Source organism: Aotus nancymaae, unplaced genomic scaffold, assembly GCF_030222135.1.
Source record: "Aotus nancymaae isolate 86718 unplaced genomic scaffold, 86718_ANA_hifiasm-v0.15.2.pri h1tg000049l, whole genome shotgun sequence".
In the NCBI taxonomy this organism is placed as follows: domain Eukaryota; kingdom Metazoa; phylum Chordata; class Mammalia; order Primates; family Aotidae; genus Aotus; species Aotus nancymaae.
The window spans coordinates 21,335,551-21,359,856 of NW_026988463.1; the positions used below are offsets into that span (position 1 = coordinate 21,335,551).

Consider the following 24,306-nt stretch of genomic DNA (forward strand, 5'->3'; position numbering starts at 1 on the left):
AGAGAGGGGAAGTCCATACTTTGCTGGGTCAGCAAAGACTGAAAGGGGCAAGAGCAGGAGTAGGAGGAGAAGTTGGGCCAGTGATCAGAAATACCATTAGTGATTCATCTCTTCTTGGGTGCCCGCCTTGAGGGGTTAAGCAGCCACAGCAATGCATGTTTTTTTTTTTCTTTTTTTTTAATACTTTAAGTTCTGGGGTACATATGCAGAATCTTGCAGGATTGTTACGTAGGTATACACATGCCATGGTGGTTTGCTGCCTCCATCCCTCCATCACCTACATTAGGTATTTTTCTTAATATTATCCTTCCCCAATCTCCCCACCTGCTGCTATCCCTCCCCCAACCCCCCACCCAACAACAGACCCCAGTGTGTGATGGTCCCCTCCCTGTGTCCATGCTTCAAGCTCCCCGTCTCAAAGGATTATAAGGAGATGGTATGTCTCAGGCAGAGTGGCAGTTTCCTTATATTTGGGAAAAACATATGCTTAGTAAGAACTGTGACGGTGATACTGTGTTTGAACCCCTGTTTTGAGCTAAGCTGTGGGGGCACAGCAGAGAGCAAGTCAGGCATGCATTTCAATCTCTTGGAGCTTCCAGTCTAGCCCTTGTCCACCTGTCACTTGTCGGAAATACTTGGTCTTGGATTTGAAGCTCCTGAAGCAGTGGGAGAAGTGGGCTACCCCAGGAAATGTGGGAGAGGTGGGCTACCCCCAGGAAATGTTTTCCTAGCCTTTGATCACAGCAGGTTGCCTTATCCTCCCAGGGCTGCAAGTCATTTTGTACATAAATGAAGAGGAATACAACCCGTTCCTTGTGTCCTCCACGGGAGCTAAAGTGATCATCCATCGGCAGGATGAGTATCCCTTTGTCGAAGATGTGGGAACAGAGATTGAGACGGCAATGGTCACCTCCATAGGAATGCACCTGGTAAGAGAATAGATTTCCGTAGGCTTGGAAAGGAAAACAGAAGTTTTTTTTCAAGGATAACCAATGAGGTGCAGCTTATGGAAAAGGGTGTTTGTTTCAAAAGGGAACATAGTACCAGATTTTCCCACGGTTACTCCATTTATTTCAGGAGTTACATTAAAGGTTGTGTTTGTATCTTCTGACCGGCTGCAGTGACTCACACCTGTAATCCTAGCACTTTGGGAGACCAAGGTGAGGTCAGGAGTTTGAGACCAGCGTAGTCATCTTGGTGAAAACTGTCTGTACTAAAAATACAAAAAATTAGCAGGGCATGGTAGTATGTACCTGTAATCCCAGTTACTCAGGCGGCTAAGGCAGGACAATAGCTTGAACCCAGGAGGAGGAGGTTGCAGTGAGCCGAGACTACACCACTGCACTCCAGCCTGAGCAAGACTCTGTCTCAAAAAAAAAAAAAAAAAAAAGGTTATATTTGTGTCTTTTGTATGGATTAATAGGACAGGATGCCATTTGGGGAAAGAATTTAAAAAGTAAGACACCAGCATTTATGGAACCTATGCTGGAAGCAAGGCATTTGCACACTAACTATATATTTGTCAGTAATATAAATAGGTAAGATTATCATCTATCCTTCTGGACTGCTTAGAGGCCTATGAAGCATGCCAATAACTGCATTAAAGCCTAATGGAAAGTCACTGGGCTTTCCAAGGTCTTTTTAGACCATCACACTTCCATCAATTTTACCTCATTTACCAAGAACCCCTTCTCCCTCCAAATTTGACCTTTGTAGACCTCATTGGGCACTGAGAACATGCATACCTATCAACTAAAGTGCAAGCAAGCTGCAGACCAACCCCTGCCTGAGTCAGCCTTGCCCAATGGGAGCTGAATGGCAAGGTGAAGAGTGGACTCTGATGGCCCTGATCCCTGTACTGCTTATGCAGTTTTCTTGTTCGCAGGCCTGGGGTCTTTTTTTTTTTTTCTTGAGACGGAATGTCGCTCTTGTTACCCAGGCCAGAGTGCAGTGGCACGATCTTGGCTCACTGCAACCTCTGCCTCCTGGGTTCAAGCAATTCTCCTGCCTCAGCCTCCTGAGTAACTGGGACTACAGGCATGCGCCACCATGCCCAGCTAATTTTTGTACTTTTAGTAGAGACGGGGTTTCACCATGTTGACCAGAGTGGTCTCGATCTCTTGACCTCGTGATCCACCCACCTCAGACTCCCAAAGTGCTGGGATTCTAGGTGTGAGCCACCGCGCCCAGCCCCTGGGGTCTTTTTATTCCAGGATCTATCTGCCTGTCTCTTTCTCTCTTTCATAGAATGACTGTTAAGAACTCACTTAGGCTGGGCAAGGTGGCTCATACCTGTAATCCCACTGTAATCCCAACACTTTGGGAGGCCAAGGTGGGTGGATCACTTGAGCCCAGAAGTTTGAGACCAGCCTGGGCAAAATGGCAAAATCCCATCTTTACCAAGAACAAAAAACAAAAATTCGCCAGGCATGGTGGCACATGTCTGTAGTCCCAGCTAATCAGGAGGCTGAGGTAGGAGGATTACCTGACTCCAGGGAGATTCAGTGAGCCATGATTGTACCACTGCACTCCAGTTATGGTGACAGAGTAAGACCTTGCCTCAAAAAAAAAAAAACAAACAACAAAAAAAAAAACCTTAAAGGAGCTAGTTAGGTGCACTATTTGCACCTGTAGTCCCAGCCACTCAGGAAGCTGAGGTGGGATGATCATTTGAGCTCAGGAGTTCAAGACCAACCTGGGAAACATAGCAAGAACCCCCATCTCTACAACAAATATAAAATTAGCCAGGCATGCTGGCACACACCTATAGTCCCAGCTATGTAGTCGGGGGATCGCTTGAGGACAGGAGTTCAAGACCCAGTCTGGGCAACATAGTGAGACCCTGCCTCTATTTTTTTTAAAGGACTTATTTAAAGAGAGTGTCCACACCAACCATACCAAGGAGTGTACCAGGCAGAGTGTATCTCTCTTCCACTCTTAACACTCTTTTTAAAGAGACAGCTACTTAAGTAGTTGGGCAACTCATTCTTTCGTTCACTGGCAGATGGCAAAACCTCAGAGCACAATAGTGAACATTTTGACCAGACATTTCCCACACAGTTTCATCTGCACCCCTAAGAAGGACCCAAGATTTGTAGCATATCCTTCCCCTATCCTTTTGCCCTCTTCCCTCTTTTCTGCCTCTCACGATGTCTGCAAACTGGTATGAGTTACTAGAGCTTGCAAAAGTAACAAGAACAAAGGAATTCTGCTCTCTTGTTTTCTTCCTCTGAGCTTGGAAATAGCCACCACATTGTTAAGCAAATGTTCTCTTTACCAGTGGTGGGTAAACAAAGACATGGGTGAGTTTTCTGCTACACCTAATTTGAGATGTAGGAAATGGAAGCCACAGAGCAGGGTCAGTCAGCTCTAGGTCTGATTTATGAGCATTTAGAACAACAACAAAAAAACAGGGATTATGAAGAGGTCAGCAGAGGGTCACTAAGAAAAAGTCCAACCAAACTAGACTTCCTTCCTGTCTTATTTTATTTATGTATTGATTGATTGATCAGTGTGTGAAGCTGGTAGGCTCAGTCAGCTGGCCAGGCAGTTGGTAAATAAAACTTCCTATATTCATTGTGGGATTGTGTGTCCAAAGTACTGAATAGTAAGAGATGAACCCAACAGAGCTCCTACCTTCAAAGCTCTTCACTTTAAGAGGGGAAGACAAAAGTTTGTTGCTTTTTTAAAGACAAGATCTTGCTCTGTCACCCAGGCTGGAGTGCCGAGGTGCGATCACAAATCACAGCAACCTAGCCACCTGGGGTCATGCAATCCTCTTGCCTTAGCCTTCCAAGTAGCTGGGACCACAGGCACATGCCACTGTGTCTAGCTAATTTTTTAATTTTTGTAGAGATGGGGGTCTCTCTGTGTTGCTCAGGCTGGTCTCAAACTCCTGGCCTTGAACAGTCCTCCCATCTCGGCTTCCCAAAGTGCTGGGATTATAGGCGTGACGCACCACACCTGACCAAAGACAAAAGTAAACACAGCTTTGCAATACAGTTTTCATATCTGTGGAAACAGATCTTTTCTGCCTGGTTCTGAAGCTCAGTTCTTGGAATGTAATAGATCCTCAGTAAATATTGATAGATGGTGGGTGGATGGGTAGATGGATGAGTGGGTGGACGGTTGGATGGATGGATGGTTGGATGGATGAGCATATAGATGGGTAGGTGGATGGCTGTCTGTCTGGATGGATGGATGAATAGATGAATGGATGGATGGATGGATGGATGGATGGATGGATGGATGGATGACCGGGTGGGTGGGTAGGTGGATGGATGGATGGATGGATGCCCAGACAGAAACTATTGGAGAAAGCTTTCTAAATGATGAATTTAGAAGGGCAAGTGCAGGCAAATAGTCAGGAAGAGCCAGTCCAGACAAAGAATGTAGCAATTACAAAGGAGTCACAAAAAGGAGTTTATTGAAGCTGTGTAGTGAAACTTTTCAAAAAGTAATTTTGGTGGAAGTATAATCAGTACACTGGAGACAGCACATTTGTAGTGATTCTAGAAAGAAATGATGTGAGCCTCAGCTGAGGCAATGGCTTGTGGGGATGAGCAGAGGAAATAGATTTCAGGGATATTACAGCACAGAAGCAACAGGGCGTGACGGCCAGTATTAGTGAGAAGGGTCCAGAAAAGTTAAATTGATATTTAAGTGCTGGCTTGGGCAGGGAGGTGGAGGAGTGCAGGCTCAGAATTAGAGAATCCAAGAGCAGGGGTATGTCTAGGGGAGAAGATGACCACTTCAGTTTGGGACAGACCCAATTTATTATGGCTTTGAGAAGTCAAGGAGCAAAGAAAGCATTCGTTAGATGCTGTGGACCTGGAGCTCAGGAGAAAATCTTGGGGGGGGTAATTATAGACATGAAATAAATGCCAAGACCTGAGACAGAACCCTAAGCATGCAAATGTTTAAGGGCTGAGCAGAAAGTAAAAGGAGAAAGAAAGGCAGAGAAGTAGGAACAGAAGCCAGAAAGAGTTGGCATCAGATACATCAAGGAAGAGAATTTCACGGAAGGTGTGACCAAAAGTAGCAAATACAGTTGAAAGTTCAGGCAAGGTAGAGGGCAAAAGTGTTTCTCTGAGTTTGGCAGCCAAGAGGTCACCAGTGTTCTATGTCAGAGTAGTTTTCAGTGGAAGGAGTGGAACAGAAACCAAAGTACAGTGGGTTGAATGGTGAATGGGAAATGAGGAAGTGAACAAGGGTGGACCACTCACCCAGTGCGGTTGGGGACCAGGCCCTGGAGAATGGGGAGACTCCATGTCACTGCAAATCCTATTGTACCTTTTGATCCTAAAGTACATAGCCAGACTTCATTTCACAAGTACAGTCTATGCCAAACAGGGATTAAGAGCTCCGATGGCTGAGATTCAAGCCCCAGTTTTGCAAGTTGGTTGTGTAATCTCTGCCTCAGTGATCTCATCTGTAAAATAGGGATGATGAAAATGATGCTACTTCATGGCTGGTGAGAATTTAATGAGTTGGTACATGTGAAGCACTTTGAAATGTGCTTGGAATATAGTACGTGCTTAAAATATATTGGCTTGGCTGGGTGCAGTGGCTTACACCTGTCATCCCAGCACTTTGGGAGGTTGAGGCAGGTGGATCGCTTGCACCTAGGAGATTTGAGACCAGCCTCAGCAATATGGTGAAACCCCATCTCTACAAAATATATAAAAATTAGCCAGCTGTGGTGGCAGGAATGTGTCGTCCCAGCTACTTGGGAGGCTGAGGTGGGAGGATCACTTGAACCCAGGAGGCAGAGGTTGCAGTAAGCTGTGACTGTGCCACTGCACTCCAGCCTGGGTGGCAGAGTGATACCCCATCTCAAAAAAAAAATTATATATATATGTACGTATGTATGTATATATGTGTGTGTGTCTGTGTGTGTATATACATATATATATAGAGAGAGAGAGAGACTATTATTAAATACTTTTTAAGAAAAGAAGTGAAGAGAAGGAAAAATAACTTTGAGTGAAAAAGAGGGGTTAGGGAAGGTTTCTCTTGTCTTTTTTGACACCATTCTCCTTTATGAATTTTATATATAAGCCCACATATAATGTATGTTTATATTATACAATATTAGTATATTATATATAAAAGATACTATTAATAATTATACATACATAAAGGATAGTGATTATTTGCCATGTATGTTGCAAATATCTTTCCCAGTTTGTGGTTTTCTTTAGGGTACTTTTTCACACGCAAAATAGTGAATGCTTACGTAGTCAAAGTCTTTGTTTTCTTCTTTAGTCGTTGTCTTCCTCTTTGAGACCAGATACTAAATTGAATTTGCTTCCAGTTATTTTATTATTTTCATGTAATATTTTAAGCCATCTGAACTTTTTTCACCGGGTGCAGTGGCTCACGCCTATAATCCTAGTGCTTTGGGAGACCGAGGTGGGAGTTTACTGCCGCCATGACCTCCTGGGTTCAAGCAATCCTCCCACCTCAGCCTCCCAAGTAGCTGGGATTGCAGGCTAACTAGGTGTGCACCACCACACCTAGCTAATTATTATCTTTTTAGTAGAGATGGGGTTTTGCCAGGTCGGCCAGGCTAGTCTCAAACTCCTGGCCTCAAGTGACCCACTCATCTCGGCCTCCCAAAGTGCTGGGATACAGGTGAGTCACCATGCCTGGCCTGTTATTATTATTGTTTAATCAAAATGAAATAGCCACTAGGTAGCACAGTGGGAATCTGATTTCAGACTTATTCAGACCCGAGCCCATATTCCTGACCCCTTAGCTAGCCAGCTTGGTGCTCCTGGTTGTTTAGGGGTGAATGACCGTTGACCATAACACGGCTTCTCGAGAAGAAGCCTTCTAGGAGGGCCCAAAATTCAACCCCCTTATGCCCATGGTCAGAGGAGACCATCAGGACAGGGTCATGGGAGGGGCCCCAAGACAGCCTAGAGACGCAAAGCAAACAAAACCTACTCAATAATGAGTCTAAGCCCCGCACAGGGGCTCACATCTGTTTTTTCTTTTTTTTTTTTTTTTTTTTTTTTTAATGGTCTAAGCGGATTTATTGACAGTGAATAAAGGGCACGAAGGCCAGGCCAGGGCCTGGGCCTCTTGTGCTAAGAGGGCAGGGGGCCTACGGTGCTATTGCTTTAGGGGCCCACCAGGGGCAGGAGCCTATTCCCAGCTGCCACGCTCTATCATATAGAGCGAGGTGTTGGGGAAGGCGGGTCAGGCAGCCTGTTGCAGGCAGGGGAAGGAGAAGAGACTGAGGGGCCATGACCTCTCCTGAGGCCCCTCAGCCTGAGACCATGCAACTCCAGGTGGAAGTAGAGCTGCTCCCTCAGCTGGAGGGCAGTCCTGTCCAGTGGAGGGGAGGGCCTTCACGCCCACCCACCCCCTGGCCCTGCCAGCTGGTAGTCCATCAGCACAGTGAGGAAGGAGACTCACATACCCCCTGCTCCCCGTGGTAGAGACACCTGGTGATTGGAAGTGTCTGGTTTGCTTGGCTGTCCATTTTCCTCTTGAGTGGGCAGCCCTGGGCTTGGGCCTCTCCCTCCGGCCCTCAGTGTTGGCTCTGCAGAGGCTCTGGGGTTCCCTTCAAGTGCACGAGGGGCTAGGCTGCTGTCTCTGAGTCTTCCATTCTGTACTGGGGGGCTGGCTAGGACCTGGGGCTGTGGCCTCTCGGGGGGCAGCCGCTCCATGGCAGGCATCCCTGCCTTGGGCTGTCCTCCTCCAGACCCCTGACCACCCCCTGGGTCCTGTCCCCCACCGGAGCCCCAGCTCCTGTCCGTGGGGAAGCCATCACGGTGCTCGTGCAGTCCATAGCGCTTCTCAATGTGTGTCACCGGAACCTGCCCACAGAGAACATAGTGAAACCCCATCTCTACTAAAAATGCAAAAAAAAAAAATTAATTGGGTGTGGTGGCACACACCTATAATCCCAGCTACTTGAGAGACTGAGACAAGAGAATGGCTTGAATCCAGGAGGTGGAGGTTGCAGTGTGCCGAGATCACGCCACTGCATTCCAGCCTGGGTGACAGAGTGAGGCCCCATCTCCCCACCCCTACCCCCACCCCCCAAAAAAGAGTCCCTCCCCCCAGGTCTGCATCAGTTCAAGAAAAAAAGCTATCCACCTGTTCCATCCCCACCCTGGCCATCTCTGCTGTCCGTTCCTGGCAGAAGCAGCAATCTATTCTGAGAAACAAGGGCAGAGCGTGGAAACCAAGGGAAAGAAAGGCCCCCACACACCCCCAGAGTCAGACTTGGGCTACCAGCAGGCCAGCTGCCACTTTGGCCTGTTGACTAGGGCTGCTAGACACCTCCCCCATGCCCTCAGTAGCTGGGAGAGGAAGTCCTTTTTACTACTGGGAGAATCTGACGCTCAAACGAAGTCTTACCCAGAAATGTACATAATGGAAACAGAAATGTAGGATGAATGTAGTTGAGCCTGGGAGACCAGCCTGCTGACCACTGTGATGGGCCCTAAATCAGGGTGCAGGTAGAAGGGAATTTGCAAACCTCTCAGCTGTGGCAAGGCAGGCAATCTTTCTGAGAAGGTGACTTGGGATTACTGGCTGGGACAAGAGTTACCACTGAAATGTGAGAACAATGGTCTGATAGCCACCCTGTCTGGAAATAGCTTGGCTGGACTGACCATCTCACAGATGAGAAGTGATTATCCTGGTTGGAAGGTCTCAAGGTTGCAAGAAGGTGGGGGCTGGCTCTAACCCCAGAAGCTGTGGGGGCTTTGATAAAGGCCCTCCCCTTGTCACCTCCCTGCCCCTCCAGCTCTGTTGCCATCTGGGCTTTTTCCCTTAGCACTGTTTATACCTTAAAGAATGGGCTTGCTGGGTGCAGTGGCCCATACCTATAATCCTAGCACTTTGGGAGGCAGAGGTGGGAGGATCACCTGAGCCCAGGAGGTCAAGGCTGCCATGAGCCATGATTGCACCACTGCACCCCAGCCTGGGTGACAAAGCAAGACCCTGTCTCAAAGAGACAGAGAGAGAGAGAGAGAGAGAGAGAGAAGTGAGCTAAGGACTCCTATGCAATTGTCTCCTTCCCCAAGATCTTCAGAAAGAAGCAGATAGTACCTGGTTTGATATAAATGGGCTCCATGTCTGACACATATACCCATATACATACACATACATGCACAATCCACTCACATCCACACACATGCTCTTTTTTTTTTTTTTTTTTCGAGACGGAGTCTCGCTCTGTTGCCAGGCTGGAGTGCAGTGGTGTGATCTCAGCTCACTGCAACGTCTACCTCCTTGGTTCAAGCAATTCTCCTGCCTGAGCCTCCCAAGCAGCTGGGACTACCTGTGCACACCACCATGCCCAGCTAATTTTTGTGTTTTTAGTAGAGATGGGATTTCGCCATGTTGGCCAGGATAGTCTCGATCTCTTGACCTCATGATCCACCCTCCTCAGTCTCCCAAAGTGCTGGAATTACAGGCGTGCGCCACCGCGCCCGGCCACACATAAACACTCTTACATGCATACGTGTATGCATAGATACGCATACAAACTCATATGCACACATATACACACTTTTTTTTTTTTTTTTTTGAGACGGAGTCTTGCTCTATTGCCAGGCTGGAGTGCAGTGGCGCAATCTCGGCTCACTGCAACCTCCGCCTCCTGGATTCAAGCGATTCTTCCGCCTCAGCCTCCCAAGTAGCTGGGACCACAGGCACGTGCCACCATGCCTGGCTATTTTTTTTTTTTTTTTTTTTTTTTGTATTTTTAGTAGAGACGGGGTTTCACCATTTTGGCCAGGATGGTCTCGATCTCTTGACCTCGTGATCCGCCCACTTCGGCCTCCTAAAGTGCTGGGATTACAGGCGTGAGCCACCGCGCCCGGCCTATACACACTCTTTTTTGTGTGTGCCTAGGGGTCAGGATAGAAGTCAGAATGTCTTCTTTAGTCATTATGTTAATGAGTTCTTCCTCTTTGAGACCAGATACTAAATTGAGTTTGCTTCTAATTATTTTATTATTTCATGTAATATTTTAAGCCATCAGAATTTAAGACTCCACAAGCCAGCTGTTCTGGAAAACTGAAAGCTGGGGCTGAGGGAAGAGCATTCTGTTAAAAGTTCATGCATTTGAGGCTTTGAGAATCTCAAGACCTTTACCCCACTCCGAACGGAACGTATGCTCCATTTGCCCTACTTTCCATTGCTTCAGAAAACAACCTGAACTTTCCAAGAGCTCCGAGTTTGATAAGCATCGTTGAAGAGTGAAGGGCCATTGAATACCCAGAAAGCGTAGAAATCCAAATGGTTTCTCATAATCGGTTTCCTGGAAGCGGCCCATGGGCTGGTTCTCAGGGTAGAGGGAGCCCCAGCCACCCCCTGCTGGCTGCACACAGCTTGCCTAAGTGGACAGACCCCTCATCTGGATGCCAGGGTATTGTGCTTTCCTACCCAGGGCAGGTAGAGCCTGTAACTGACACTCTAGACGCTGAGAACAGCTCAACAGGCCCGGGTGGGGTGGGGTTGGGAGGGGCATAGGAATGTGTCCACCCAGGGATCCTGCTACTTGGAGAAGCTTAGAGGATGGCATGGAATTGTGACCTCGAGGAAGGCCACGGTTCAACATCTTTGCACCTCTGTGTCCAGCCCAGCCCTGGCATGCACTAGAGGCCCTGCATGCTTTTGCTACCCAGCTATTAAGTCTATTTATTCTGTACTGACATAGAAAGACGCTCACTCTTATAAGTGAGAAGGGCAGGTTGCAGGGCAAAGTGAACGTGTGAGTCCATGTCTGTCTGCGGGAGATGCAGGATCTGATCTGTTAGTACAGGCACCCTGGGGAAGAGGGGAGGCCAGACAGCCACTTTCCCCTTTGTTTGCTTCTGTTGTTTAAACATTTTTAAATGAGCATCGCCAATTGCCCTGGAGGTACTTGCAGCTAATTGAGGGAGACTAATGGGTCAGCAGATGAAATGCAATACAAACAGAAAGGGATTATAGTCAATTGAGATGGCTACAGTTTCCATCTGCGTCAAACCTCTTCATTCCTTTTTCCCATTCTTTCTTTCTTCAAAGAGAAAATCATTTTCTTCCCTCCCACAAATCTGCCATCCTTTTTTTCTTTACCTCCATCTCCGCAACCAAAAAACTAAAAACGCTTATACCTGGGCACGTGGACACACACAGCGTACAATCACACAGTTGTGATAAACTGGTCACGATTTATCTTCCATTGAGGTGCTGCCCTTCGAAGATGTTATCCTCCTTCCACCTCATTTTTGCTTGTTTGGCTTGGCTGGATTATTTATTTGCAGCAACAAATATTAAGCCAGAGCAAAATTTAGTAATCCACAGTAAAACATCACTGAAACCGGGCACAGTGGCAGGAGCCTGTGGTCCCAGCTACTTGGGGAGGCTGAGGTGGGAGGGTCACTTGAGCTCGGGAGGTAGAGGCTGCAGTGAGCCCTGATTGCATCATTGTACTCCATTTGCCCTGGGTGACAGAGGGAGACCCTCATCTCTTAAAACAAATCATCAAATAAGATTTTTGAACTTTGAGTGGCAATGCTGTTTACCTCCTCTGATGATCAGGGTAGCATGCTACTCCGTTGAGCTTTCCTTGGCTTTTTTCTAAGAAAGTCAACATCTTTCAAGTCAACTTCTGGGACCAAAAAACAAGACAATGAGTCCTTCACCTGAACAGGAATCCCAGGCAACTCACCGTACCTGCTTCCTTCCTGTTACTCTTTCTTTCTTTCCTTCTTTCTTTTCTTCTTTCTTTCCCTCTTTCTTTCTCTCTCTCTCTCTCCTTCCTTCCTTCCATCCTTTCCTTCCTCCCTCCCTTCCCCCTTCTCTCCCTCACTCCCTCCCTCCTTCCCTTCTTCTTTCTCTCTCTTTGTTTTCAAAATGAGTCTTGCTCTGTCACCCAGGCTGGATTGCAGTAGCACAATCGTAGCTCATTGCAGCCTCAAACCTGGGACTGAAGCAATCCTCCCTCCTCAGTCTCCCAAAGTACTGGGATTACATGCATGAGCCACTGTGCCCAGCCCTGCTCATTCTAATCCCTCTTCCCTCCTCCCAGTGGATTCGTCAACTGCAAATTCATTTCATTCCAAAAATGAAATATAAATTTCTCAGCTGGGCGTGATTTGGCCTCAACCTCCCCATCTGACTCCATCTCCAGCAATTTCTCTATTTTGCCATTTGCAGCTACACCAGCCCCTCCTGCCTCAAGCCTTTCCTGTTCATTCCACCCAATCATATTCTGTCCACTTCTTCATCATCTTTTTTTTTTTTTTTTTTTTTTGAGACAGAGTTTCGCTCGTTACCCAGGCTGGAGTGCAATGGCGTGATCTCGGCTCACTACAGCCTTGAACTCCTGGGCTCAAGTGATCCTCCCACCTCAGCCTCCCAACTAGCTGGGGTTACAGATGGGCACCACCACACCCAGCTAATTTTTTGTATTTTTGGTAGAGACAGCCTCCCCAGTAGCTGTGCCTACAGTTGTGTGCCATCATGCCCAGCTTCCTGTCCACTTCTTGATAAGACCAGCTCTTTCTTACAGTTCCATGTTGAGCCAACAGGTCCCTTTTTCAAAGATACCTTCCCTAATCACCCTGTGGGAAAAACTGCCCATCTCCTCTTAACCCCTCCACTTTCCCCACCCCATTTCATTAAACACATCTAGATTTATCCAAAATCATCTTATTTATTTATTTGCTTGCTGACCATCTGTCTACCCCACTGGAAGGCATGTTCCATGAGAGCAGAGAACTTATCTATCTGATCATTGCTGATTCCAGTGTCTACAGCAGTACTGGGCACCTAATAGGTGCTCACTAACTTTTCATTAAATGAATGACCAAATAGCTTTTCAGCTCCCAAGGGCTGCTTGCAAAGTCCCCTGTCTGGTGCCCCTTGCAAAGCCCCCTGGGTACTGGAGGAGGACAGGGCTGAGCGTGTGCTGCTGTGATTGCAGACAGAGTCCTTCAAGCTGAGCGAGCCCTACAGTCAGTGCACGGAGGACGGGAGTGACGTGCCAATCAGGAACATCTACAACGCTGCCTACTCGCTCCAGGTAACAGATTGACGGGGGCACCCAGCCCTAGGTTTATGGCCTGGACCCAGGAGACAAAGTTATATCTAGGCTGGGGTGTGGCTTGGACCAGGAACTCTGGGTGAGGATCCCTGGGGTTCATCCAGAGACCTCAAGAACAAATGATGCCGGCTGGTTCCAGTCCTCTGCAGTTTGTCTGTAACCAGAGCTTAATTGATTCACTGAGGTTTGCGTGGAACTCAATGTACAGCCGAGACAGACCCACCTCCTAAATGGGCCTTGGCAGGGGAGGGACAGGAGAGAAGAGGTCTGGGAGAGACACTGGCCAAAGGGTCAAGAGTGTGGCTTCCAGGCCTGCTGGTGCCCCTCATCAATGATGACCTTGGACCAGCTGGGTTCCCCTCAGCAACCACAGGGGGAGGTGGGATTGGATTAGGGACTGCTAATTTGCAGCTCCCAGTCTCCTTCCAGGCAGCATACATCCAGGTTTTTCAAGAGCCTGGATAGTGCTTAAAAGTCAGGGAATTTTACAAGAAAATCTAGATTTCCAGCCCCTTGAAAAAATGAAATGATAAGGCAACATGGAGCCCATATTTCCTGCAGAATGAACAGTGGGGGTAGCTACCCCAATAAACAAAGCAGGTGTCCTCTGGCTCCCATGGTTTTCACTACCCCTCCAGTATGTCGCTTTCATCACTGCCTCCTGTAGGCATTTGGTTTTTCAACACTTAAGTGAGACGATCTGTTCTGCCTTCTCTCACATTCTCGGAATAATAAATAATAATAATTTAATATCGTGTTAATAGTAAATAAACTCTTAATACCTCTTCCAGCTTGAGCCCTTTGGAGTTCCGGGACTGTGTCTAACCCAGTTGGCATAAGGGGCAGGTTCATTTAGTTGGTGAAGCCTTAGGGAGGGAGACTGACCCTCTGGGCTGAGGGATGTGCAGGGAACTCCTTGGCATCCCTGTGCAAAGACATGAGTGGCATCCCCACGTCTCCCCTTTCAGATCTGCCTTCATTCATGCTTCCAGACAAAGATGGTGGAGAAATGTGGGTGTGCGCAGTACAGCCAGCCTCTACCTCCTGAAGCCAACTACTGCAACTACCAGCAGCACCCCAACTGGAGTGAGTGAGACCAGCCCCAGCTTTGCATGCCCCAGGACCAGGGTCAGCCTAGCCCCAGCAACAGGCACTCCTGGGCCCCCGCCCCATTGCCTTTTGCTTGAAGGAGGTATTGGTTGAGAGCCATTAACTAGAGTTTTACTTCTGTTCAAGCCTGGCTTGAATTATACTTCCCAACTGACCACCTTAGTCAACTCCAGGAGGTAGGAACTGTGGATATTAGCTTTTCACAGAATAGATAATCAAGGCCCAGAAAGGCTAACCGGCTTGCCCAAGGTCACACAGCCAGAAAGGAACAGAGCCAGATCCAAACCAAGGGCGATCTGACCTTCAGTTCACATCCTTAACCACTGCACTGTTTCCCAACATCACAACACAATATGTGTTTCCAGAGAGCCAGTGTTGGTAGAAAGTGGGAGGAGAGGTCATTAAAATGAGACTATGGGGCTGTCCTTGGTGACCCAGGGATACCCAGGAAGGGTCCTGTGGCTCCAAAGCTCACGCTACCCTCTCCCTTGTCCCTCAGTGTACTGTTACTACCAACTGCATCGAGCTTTTGTCCAGGAAGAGCTGGGCTGCCAGTCTGTATGCAAAGAAGCCTGCAGGTATGTGGACCCCAAGGGATGAGACGGGCAGCTGGGTTGGGTTGGGCCGCCTGCACTCACGCTGTCTCCTCCTCCCTCAGCTTTAAGGAGTGGACACTAACCACAAGCCTGGCACAATGGCCATCTGTGGTTTCAGAGGTAAGTTCTTCTACCTACCCTTTCCCCCTCCAGCCCCCAGCCTGGAGCCTCGCTGACATCCTTGCTATGTCCTCTGGCCTGGGACATGGTCTAAGGGGAAGAGAGTTAACTTGTGGAGGCTGGGGGACAAGTTGGGGAGCCTGAGGAGGGAGGCTGGCCGTGGCTTCTCAGGCATCCTCAGGCCCACTCTTTCTCTCTCCATTGTAGAAGTGGTTGCTGCCTGTTCTCACTTGGGACCAAGGCCGGCAAATAAACAAAAAGCTCAACAAGTAAGTTTCCTCTACCCTGTTCCTCTGCCTCTGCCTGCCACAGCCCCAAGCCTTCTCACTTGCTTCAGTATGAGTATGGCCAAATCCTCTTTTTTTTTTTTTTTTTTGAGACAGAGTATTTCTCTGTCACCCAGGCTGGAGTGCAGTGACATGTTCTCAGCTCACTGTAACCTCCACCTCCTGGATTTCAGCAATTCTCCTGCCTCAGCCTCCCAAGTAGCTGGAATTATAGGTGCGCACCATTATATCTGGCTAATTTTATATTTTTAGCAGAGATGGGGTTTCATCATATTGGCCAGGCTGGTCTTGAACTCCTGACCTCAAGTGATCCACCTGCCTCGGCCTCCCAAAGTGCTGGGATTACAGGCATGAACCGCTGCACCTGGCCCACTCTCCTTTTCATTCACTCACTCATTGATTTCCTCAAAGCTGGGAATGGTGAACTCACACCTGTGAATCATGTGAACTCACATTTATCTAAGCCATCACCGTCTCCCTCATGCCCACTGCTAGGCCTGCCTGCTGTGAGAGCCAATCTGGCTTCCAGCATTCATAGAACACCCGCTAGGTGCCAGGTGCTGTGTGAGGTGCTAGGGGAACCAGGACCATCAAGCAGACATGGTCTCTGCCCACCAAGGTGCTTGCACTCTAAATAGACTTTGACTAAGCAGTTGCAAACCATTAAACCAAGTGTTGTAAACTGGTGACTGGTTCTTGGGCCAAATCTGGCCTCATGAAAGCAATCCATTATTTCAAGCTTTTCCTGAAAGTTCAAAAGTTCTGGCAAGAGCGACCCTCCATTGTTTTGTAGCACCGAACAGCTGAGTAATACCTGCTCCTTTGGATGGTCCAGTTCACCATCATCTTATCAAGAGGCAGTTTAGTGCAATGGTTAAAAGCATGGACTTCGAAGCCAGATCTAAATGAGTTGGAGTACTGGCTCAGCCAATTATTAACAGTGTAGTCTTGGGCAAGTTCCTTAACCAATCTGCATCTCAGTTTTCACATCTGTGAAATGAGGATGATGAAAATCAGCCAATTATTAACAGTGTAGTCTTGGGCAAGTTCCTTAACCAATCTGCATCTCAGTTTTCACATCTGTGAAATGAGAATGATGAAAATGTACATACCTGCCTCATAGGGCTGTTGGGAGAATTCAGTGAGTTAATTCACATAAAGTTCTTACGACAGTGCTTGGCAACACAGGAAGTCCCCCATAAATGCTCATTGCCATTACGCCTGTTATCATAATACCTTATACTCAACTACCCTGCTCATGTATATTACCTGTACATACTTGAGATTGCAATCAAACAATTACAAATGTCCATGTTTAATGAAAAACAGGGTACTATGACAATATGGCTGGGTGGACTTAGTCTGGAAGTTGGGAAACAGTTCTTGAGTGAATCAATGACCTGAGGACCAGATCCAGGCTGGAGATATACTCTGGGGTGTAGACCAAGCCCTTATGGGCCAGGTTTCAATACCCGCAAGGAGCTCAGCGCCTTGGCTGTGCTGCAAGCTTGGGCAGGAGGGAGATAGCCAGGCTAAGGACTGGTGATCTGGTAAGATGCCAAGACTCTTGATTCACCTATTGGAATTTTGCAGGACAGACTTGGCCAAACTCTTGATTTTCTACAAAGACCTGAACCAGAGATCCATCATGGAGAGCCCAGCCAACAGTGTGAGTAGTTGGCTTCCTTCCAGGACCTATCCTGGGCCTATAAATGTGCCCATCTGCCTGGCCTTGTGGAGCAGAGTCAGGGTAGGGGGTTCCAGCCTGCTCTAGGAGGGTTGCTAAAGGCCAGCCGGGTCTCAGGTCAGAATGCGCAGGGTGAGAGGAGACAGGAAGCCTGCCTGCTTATTCCCCCCGGCCTGTGCAGGGTCAGGGCTGGCCCATGGCTCCCTTGTGAATCGGGGTCCCTATGTGAGGTCAACCTGGGGGAAGGTCCCTCTTGATGGTGTGGCTTGGCCTTCCTTGCAGATTGAGATGCTTCTGTCCAACTTTGGTGGCCAGCTGGGCCTGTGGATGAGCTGCTCTGTTGTCTGCGTCATCGAGATCATCGAGGTCTTCTTCATCGACTTCTTCTCTATCATTGCCCGCCGCCAGTGGCAGAAAGCCAAGGAGTGGTGGGCCCGGAAGCAGGCTCCCCGCTGTCCAGAAGCTCCCCGCAGCCCACAGGGCCAGGACAATCCAGCCCTGGATATAGACAATGACCTACCCACTTTCAACTCTGCTTTGCACCTGCCTCCAGCCCTAAGAACCCAAGTGCCCGGCACACCGCCCCCCAAATACAATACCTTGCACTTGGAGAGGGCATTTTCCAACCAGCTCACAGATACCCAGATGCTGGATGAGCTCTGAGGCAGGGTTGAGAAGACAGATCTAGTCAGGACCACCAGCCACAGTCTAAGGGCATAGACTGGGTCCGGGTCCCCCTAGATACACAGGGAACCCTCTGCCCCACTCTGGGCTTTTCAGAGACTCCAACCAAAAAGCCTGCTTTAAACCACAAGATGGGGCCTGGGCATGTGCAGGAGGACCCATCTGGTATGATGCAGCAACACTCACAACCGTCCAGGCTGAGATAAATCCCAGGACCTGAACTCTTAGCACATCACTAGACTGGGGGCTGAGGCAGTTGTGCTCGCCCAAGCAAAGGCCAGAGAGAGGACTGATGCAGCTCTCCACGGCTCTTGAGAAGGAGGGACTCTTCCAAAGTTCCAGGCTCAGGGTTTCACCCACACTGACAGCCTGGGCTGGAGCCCAAGGATATTGAGTATCAAGGCTGGACAGCTACTGCCAGATACCAAAGAGTGGAGAAAGTGCCAGCCCCGACGCTGGAGCCGTTTGTGAATAAACTGTTCTTAGTCATTGACACTGGGGAAAGGTGGCCTCCATACCCTCAGGATGCAGAGAACTGGCCCAGGGCCCCTGGAGTGTTTGTGGGAATCAGGGTGCAGTTGTGGAGATCTGGGACTCTGTCAGGGTGTCCTCACTTTGGGGCAGCAGTGGGCCCAGGAGATGGATATGATTATCCCATTTTGTGGATAAAGAAACTGCGGCACAGAAAGATTTAGTTACTTGCCCAAGGTGACACAGTGAGGAGGCGGTAGAGCTAGGATTTGAACCCAGACAATCTGACTCCATGATTTTGCATCCAATTTGTGTCTGTACCTTATAAAGGACAAGACTCGTGTCACTTTAGATGGGAAGAGGGGTAACACAGTAAACCATGCTATGGGCAGCTGTTCCAAGACAGAGCTGACCTGACCCCCCCCATCATCAATGGCCTGTCCCTCACAAACAAACCAACTGCCACAGACGACCCACTTCATACCATATTCATATCTTCCTACCTGAAAGTGGCTAACAGCTATTAAATCCCTGGTTGGTATTTAAAGCCAACCCAAGAACAGAGTGTTAGGTACTGTTTTAAGCACCTAGATAGGTTAGCACAGGGGACTGCAAATGATGTTCTGCAAACCAAATTCTGTTTTTAACCATGAACTAAGAATTTTATTTTATTTTATATTTTTTATAGAAATAGGATCTCATTATGTTGCCCAGACTGTTCTTGAACTCCTGGCCTCAAATGATCTTCCCACCTCAGCTGCTGATCCCAGCACTTTGGGAGGCCAGGGTGGGCAGATTGCTTGAGCTCAGGAATTTAAGACCAGCCTGGGCAACATGGCAAAAAATGTGCTGGGATTACAGGCACAAGCCACTGTGCCCAGCCAATAATTTTTGTATTTACTTTTAAATAGCAAAAGAAGATTCTGAGACTCATGAAAATGATATGAGATTCCAATTCGAGTGTCTATAAATAAAGTTTTATTGGTACATAGCCACACCCATTTGTTCAAGTTTTGTTTATGCCCATTCATGTGCTGCAGTGGCAGAGTTGAGTAGCTACAACACAGACCTACAAAGCCAGCAAAGCCTAAAATATTTTCCCTCTGGCCCTTTACAGAAAACTGTGCTGACCCTTGGATGAGCACATTCAATGGGTATGATTATCCCATTTTGTGGATGGAGAAACTGAGGCATGAAAGATTAAGTTACTTGCACCAGGCGACATAGCTAGGAGGTTGCAGAGCTGGAATTTGACCCCAGACAGTCTGACTCCAGAACTGGTGCCTTTTAGCAGCCAGTCTGGTCTTTTGCAGCCAATCTGGTCTTTACCTTTTAAGGGTGAGGCTGATGTCATTTTGGGTGGGAAGAGGGAGAGGCTAAATGCCCTGGCTCTAGGGCTGAAAGAAGTCCTTCATCCATGGGTAGGGAAGGTCCACATTTCAGGACTAATCCCTTGAGGAGAATGGCTGCTAGTAAAGGCAAGAATCTTGGTAAAAGAAAGGGGCTGTAGGGATCCTGTCTGTACCTTGGAACCCCTGGTCCAATTTGACCCCAGTCCTGTGGCTAGAGTAAGCCTCTGCCCTACGTGGTGTTTCTACTAGCCCTCACAGGGCAGGACATTGCCAGGAGGCATGCCAGCCAGCAAGGAGGAGGTCATGGTCACCCCAGACTGGAGGGAGCTCCCCTGGGGAGTGGGCTCAGGAGCCAGGCCGATGCAGGCAAGGATTGGGCTACAGAGGCCATGAGCCTGGCTTCCATCCATGCTGGGCTCCGGTGGCTGCAGCCAGTGCCGACAGGGAACTTGCAGCCTACCTGGGCACAGCGCAGACAGGAGCTTCCTCCTCCTCCCCCGTGGTGGGGACAGGAGGTGCCCTTAGATTCGTGGAATTGGCCAGCTGCTGCCTGATGGAGGAACACTTCTAGTGAGGCTTGTCAAAGGCAAGGTCAGGGTAATCCAAAGCCAACAGCTGCTCAACTGTCCCCAAGCATACGGGCATGTGCACATTCTGCAAGCTCCAGCCATCTCCATTCCTGTTGGCTCTTGAAGTGACCAGCATTGCCTTCTCTCCTTCCCCACTCACCCTTCCAGGCCAGCTGCAAATGTCAGCACCTCTGTAAAGTTTTCCCTGACCCCTTTCCCTTGCCCCAAGAAGTTAGAGCTTCCACTGTTATGTAACTTTCACCCTTGATATCCATATATTTATGAAACAGGCAGGGTCTTGCCTCTGTCGCCCGGGCTGGAGTGCAGTGGCATGATCATAGCTGCAGCCTTGACCTCCTGGGCGCAAGCGATCCTCCTGCTTCAGCCTCCTGAGTAGCTGGGACTACAGGCACATGTCACTACCCATGGCTCATATTTAAATTTTTTAAGTTCTATGTTGTCCAGGCTGGTCTTGAACTCCTGGACTTCAAGCAATCATAGCTCACTGAAGCGTCAATCTCCTGGGCTAAAGCAATCATCCTGCCTCAGCTTCCCAAGTAGCTGTAACTACAGAAACACACCATTATGCCTGGCTAAAATTTTTTTATTTTTTGTAGAGATGGGTTCCTGTTATGTTGCCCAGGCTAATCTCAAACTCCTGGCCTCAAGCTGTCCTCCTGTGTCAGCCTCCCAAAGTACTGGGATTACAGGATGAGCCACAGCGCCTGGCCCTGTATATAATATTTTAGCCACATCTGTCTCTATCATTAGACTATGAGCTCTGCAAGGACAGGAACTGTGTCTTATCTCTTTGTCCCAAGATGGGGACAGGACAGAGTACAGTGTGGCATTTAGGAAAAGTTTGTGGAGCTCAAAAAAACAGTAACAATACTAACAATAGCTAATATGCATTGAGCTCTTATGGTTTGCCAGGGATTCTGCTAAGCACTTCACACACATCAACTTGTGTAATTCTAACAGCTCAGGAACTCATAAAGAAAGAAATGGAGGCTGGATGTGGTGGCTTACGCCTGTAATCCCAGCACTTTGGGAGGCCAGGACGGGCAGATTGCTTGAGTTTAGGAATTCAAGATAAACCTGGGTAACATGGCGAAACTCCATCTCTACAAAAAACTATCCTTGTATCCCTAAATCCATAAAAATAAAAAAAAATTTAAAGGAATAAACCTTGAAAACATCACACTAATTGAACAAAGCCAGCAGACACAATAGGACATACATGGTCCCATTCCATCTGTATGAAATTCTCAGAATGGATAAATTCAGAGACAGAAAGTAGATTGTGGGAGGGAGAAATGGAGAGTGATGGCTTAATGGATATGGAGTCTCCTCTGGGGACAATGAAAAGGCTTTGGAACTAGTTAGAGGTGGTGGTTTCATGGCATAGAGGACATAATAAATGGTGCTGAACTGTGCAGTTTAAGAGTTATGTGGCCAGGTATGGTGGCTTATGCCTGTAAGCCCTGCACTTTGGGAAGGCGAGGCAGGTGGATCACCTGAGGTAAAGAGTTCAAGACCAGCCTGGTCAACATGGTGTAACCCCGTCTCTACTAAAAATACAAAAAATTAGCCAGGCATGGTAGTGGATGCCTGTAATCCCAGCTACTTGGGAGACTGAGGCAGGAGAATCGCTTGAACCTGGGAGGCGGAGGTTGCAGTGAGCCAAGATTGTGCCATTGCACTCCAGCCTGAGCAACAAGAGTGAAACTCTGTCTCAAAAAAAAGTTATGTGATTAAAAAATAAAAAATCCAAAAACTAAATCTATTTAAATGAAAAGAGCAAGTTGACCTAGTAAAAATTAACAAGTGAAACTATAAAGAAAAGCAAAAAGTACAGAGCTTAGAAGTTAGAATAGCAGAAACTTCTGGCCTGAGGCTGAAGGAGTGGAGGAGAAAGTAGATGTGACTAGAGACACACAGGGCATTTGGAAAACTGGGTAGCAAGGAGCTATTTCTCACCTTAAGTGGCAGTAGAAACCCAAGTGTTTGCTTTTTTTTTTTTTATGGAGTCCACTCTAACACCCAGGGTAGAGTGCGTACAGTGTGATCACGGCTCACTGCAGCCTTGACTTCCCAGACCCAGGTGATCATCCCATCTCAGCCTCCCAAGCAGCTGGGACAACAGGCATGCATCACCATTCTCTGCTAATTTTTGGTAGAGATGGGGTTTCATCATGTTACCTAGGCTGATCTTGAACTCCTGGGATCAAGTGATCCGCCTGCCTCGGCCTCCCAAGGTGCTGGGATTACAGGCGTGAGCCACCACACCCGGCTAGCTTTCCTATTTTTTTTAAACCACACATGTCTTTTATGCATTCTTCTATAGTGCATGATTTTGCACCATTTTTTTGAAAATCTCAGGCCAGACTCAGTGGCTCATGATTGTAGTCCCAGCACTTGGGAGACTAAGACGGGAGGATCACTTGAGCCCAAGAGTTTGAGGCCAGCCTGGGTAACATAGCAAGACCTCATCTTTACAAATAAAACATAGCTAGACATGGTAGCCTGTAGCTGTAGCTACTGGGGGAGGCTGAGGTGGGAGGATCACCTGAGCCCAGAATTTTGTGGCTACAGTGAGTATGGTCACACCACTGCACTCCAGCATGGGTGATGAAGCAAAACCTTGTTTTTTTAAAAAAAAAAAATCTTAAAAAATAAAGAAAATGATGAGTCAGTGTTAACACAGGTGTTGCATGGAGGTCCACAACACATCCTAAAAGCCACCTAGCATGCAAGGGAATGTCCCCAAGGTGCAAATATCTCTCTGTCCCCTTCTCCACTGAGGCATCCCCAAGAAATGATCCGTCTCCTCCAGGCCCACCTCTGGCTCATGCAGCCACCTCTACCTCCTAGGAAACAGAGGAACTGTTTTAGCTTCTTCTCTACCAGGGTAGGACCAGCCCAGGGTGGAGAAGGGGCCTGGATCAGCAGGATTCCTGAGACATGTGCTCTAATTGCAGGCTGCAGACTGAAGGGGCCCCATTGTGCCCAGCTGGAAGCTGAAAGGAGCAGCAGGAGGAGATGAATCAGAACTGATTGTTAAAATGCTCCTTTGCCCTTCTCCAGGAACATTCCCAGTGGAATCTTCCCAGCCTCGTGTGCTCATACCTCTGGCCAGATGGGCAGGTGTTTGTCTGACAAACTCTGTTGTTCAACAGCTCTCTTTGTTAAATGATTGCATGTACTCAGGGATCTGACAGTTGTCTTTTGTTCTTTTTAAATAACAATATTTTTAGTTTTATTATTATTATTATTATTTGAGACAGGGTCTTACTCTGCCACCCATGCTGGAATGCAGTGTCGCCAACATAGCTCACTGCAGCCTTGACCTCCCCAGCTCAATTGATCCTTCCACCTCAGCCTCCCAAGTCACTGGGAGGCAAGTATGTAGTCATTTGCCACACCTGGCTAATTTTTGTATTTTTTGCAGAGATGGGGGTCTTACCATGTTGTCCAGGCTGGTCTTGAATTCCTGGACTCAAGGGATCCACCTGCCTCAGCCTCCCAAAGTGCTGGGATTACAGGCATGAGCCTCCATGCCTGGCAATAACATTAAAAATACATTTTTATTTGTAATTATACAAAAGTAGTAAGTATTGTGTTTGGAATCTTGTCTATGAGTGGTAAAAGCCTAAATTACATTTGATTTAAAAAAAGTAAGTACATATAGGCTCACATAAGTGAAAAGTTTATGCGTTTCTGCTTCAGGTATGGCTGGATCCAGGAATTCAGAAGATGAGATCTGTTCCCTCTCTCATCTGTCTTCCCTTATGTTAGCTCCATTCTCAGACATACTTGCCATACAGTGTCAAGATAGGTGCTACAAACCTAGACATGTGTACTATCTCTTAGCACCCCCCGCACCCAAAGAAAGAGAACTTCTCTAACTATTTCAAAACCCCAAATTATCGAATGGGCTTGCATTGGACTTACTTAGGTCATAGGGATTTTCTTGAACCAATCACTGTGGTCAAAGTTATGAAACATTGTGGTTTGCCAGACCTGGATTTTGTGTGTCACATTAAAAGAGGAGGGTAAGGAACGATTGCTCAAAAGCCACCAGGGTTTAGCACAACAATAGATTCTCATTCCACACGATACAAAATTGGACATTTTCAGAAAAGCACAAAGAAGAAAATAAAGACCAGCCATTACTCCAGCAATGACAGGCTTCCAGGAGATACCATCTGGGCTCTATTTTTGTATATGGGGGATCTCAAGCCAGCTCAGAGGATTTCCCAGCCCAGCAACATGAGAGAGATTCAAGTACAAACATGAGAAAGAGAAGAAAAGCAAAGGGAGATAGCGAGGATGACTATCTGTGGGGTTGCCTGCCAACCTCTTGCAGT

General features: G+C 47.8%; 1 protein-coding gene across 4 annotated transcripts in view; it reads left to right on the forward strand.

The window, feature by feature from the left end:
* The window catches only part of SCNN1G (sodium channel epithelial 1 subunit gamma), a 62,182-nt gene extending 43,170 nt beyond the window's left edge, over positions 1-19,012 (forward strand). For all 4 annotated transcript variants that reach the window (XM_064362570.1, XM_012464722.3, XM_012464719.2 and 1 more), the window contains 8 exons: positions 766-929; positions 12,941-13,039; positions 14,029-14,146; positions 14,670-14,748; positions 14,829-14,886; positions 15,094-15,155; positions 16,767-16,842; positions 17,143-19,012. In XM_064362570.1, the coding sequence (XP_064218640.1) occupies positions 766-929; positions 12,941-13,039; positions 14,029-14,146; positions 14,670-14,748; positions 14,829-14,886; positions 15,094-15,155; positions 16,767-16,842; positions 17,143-17,523 (1,037 nt within the window). In that variant the 3' untranslated portion in view covers positions 17,524-19,012. The remainder of the gene's footprint in view (positions 1-765; positions 930-12,940; positions 13,040-14,028; positions 14,147-14,669; positions 14,749-14,828; positions 14,887-15,093; positions 15,156-16,766; positions 16,843-17,142) is intronic.
* Positions 19,013-24,306: the final 5,294 nt, after the last annotated feature.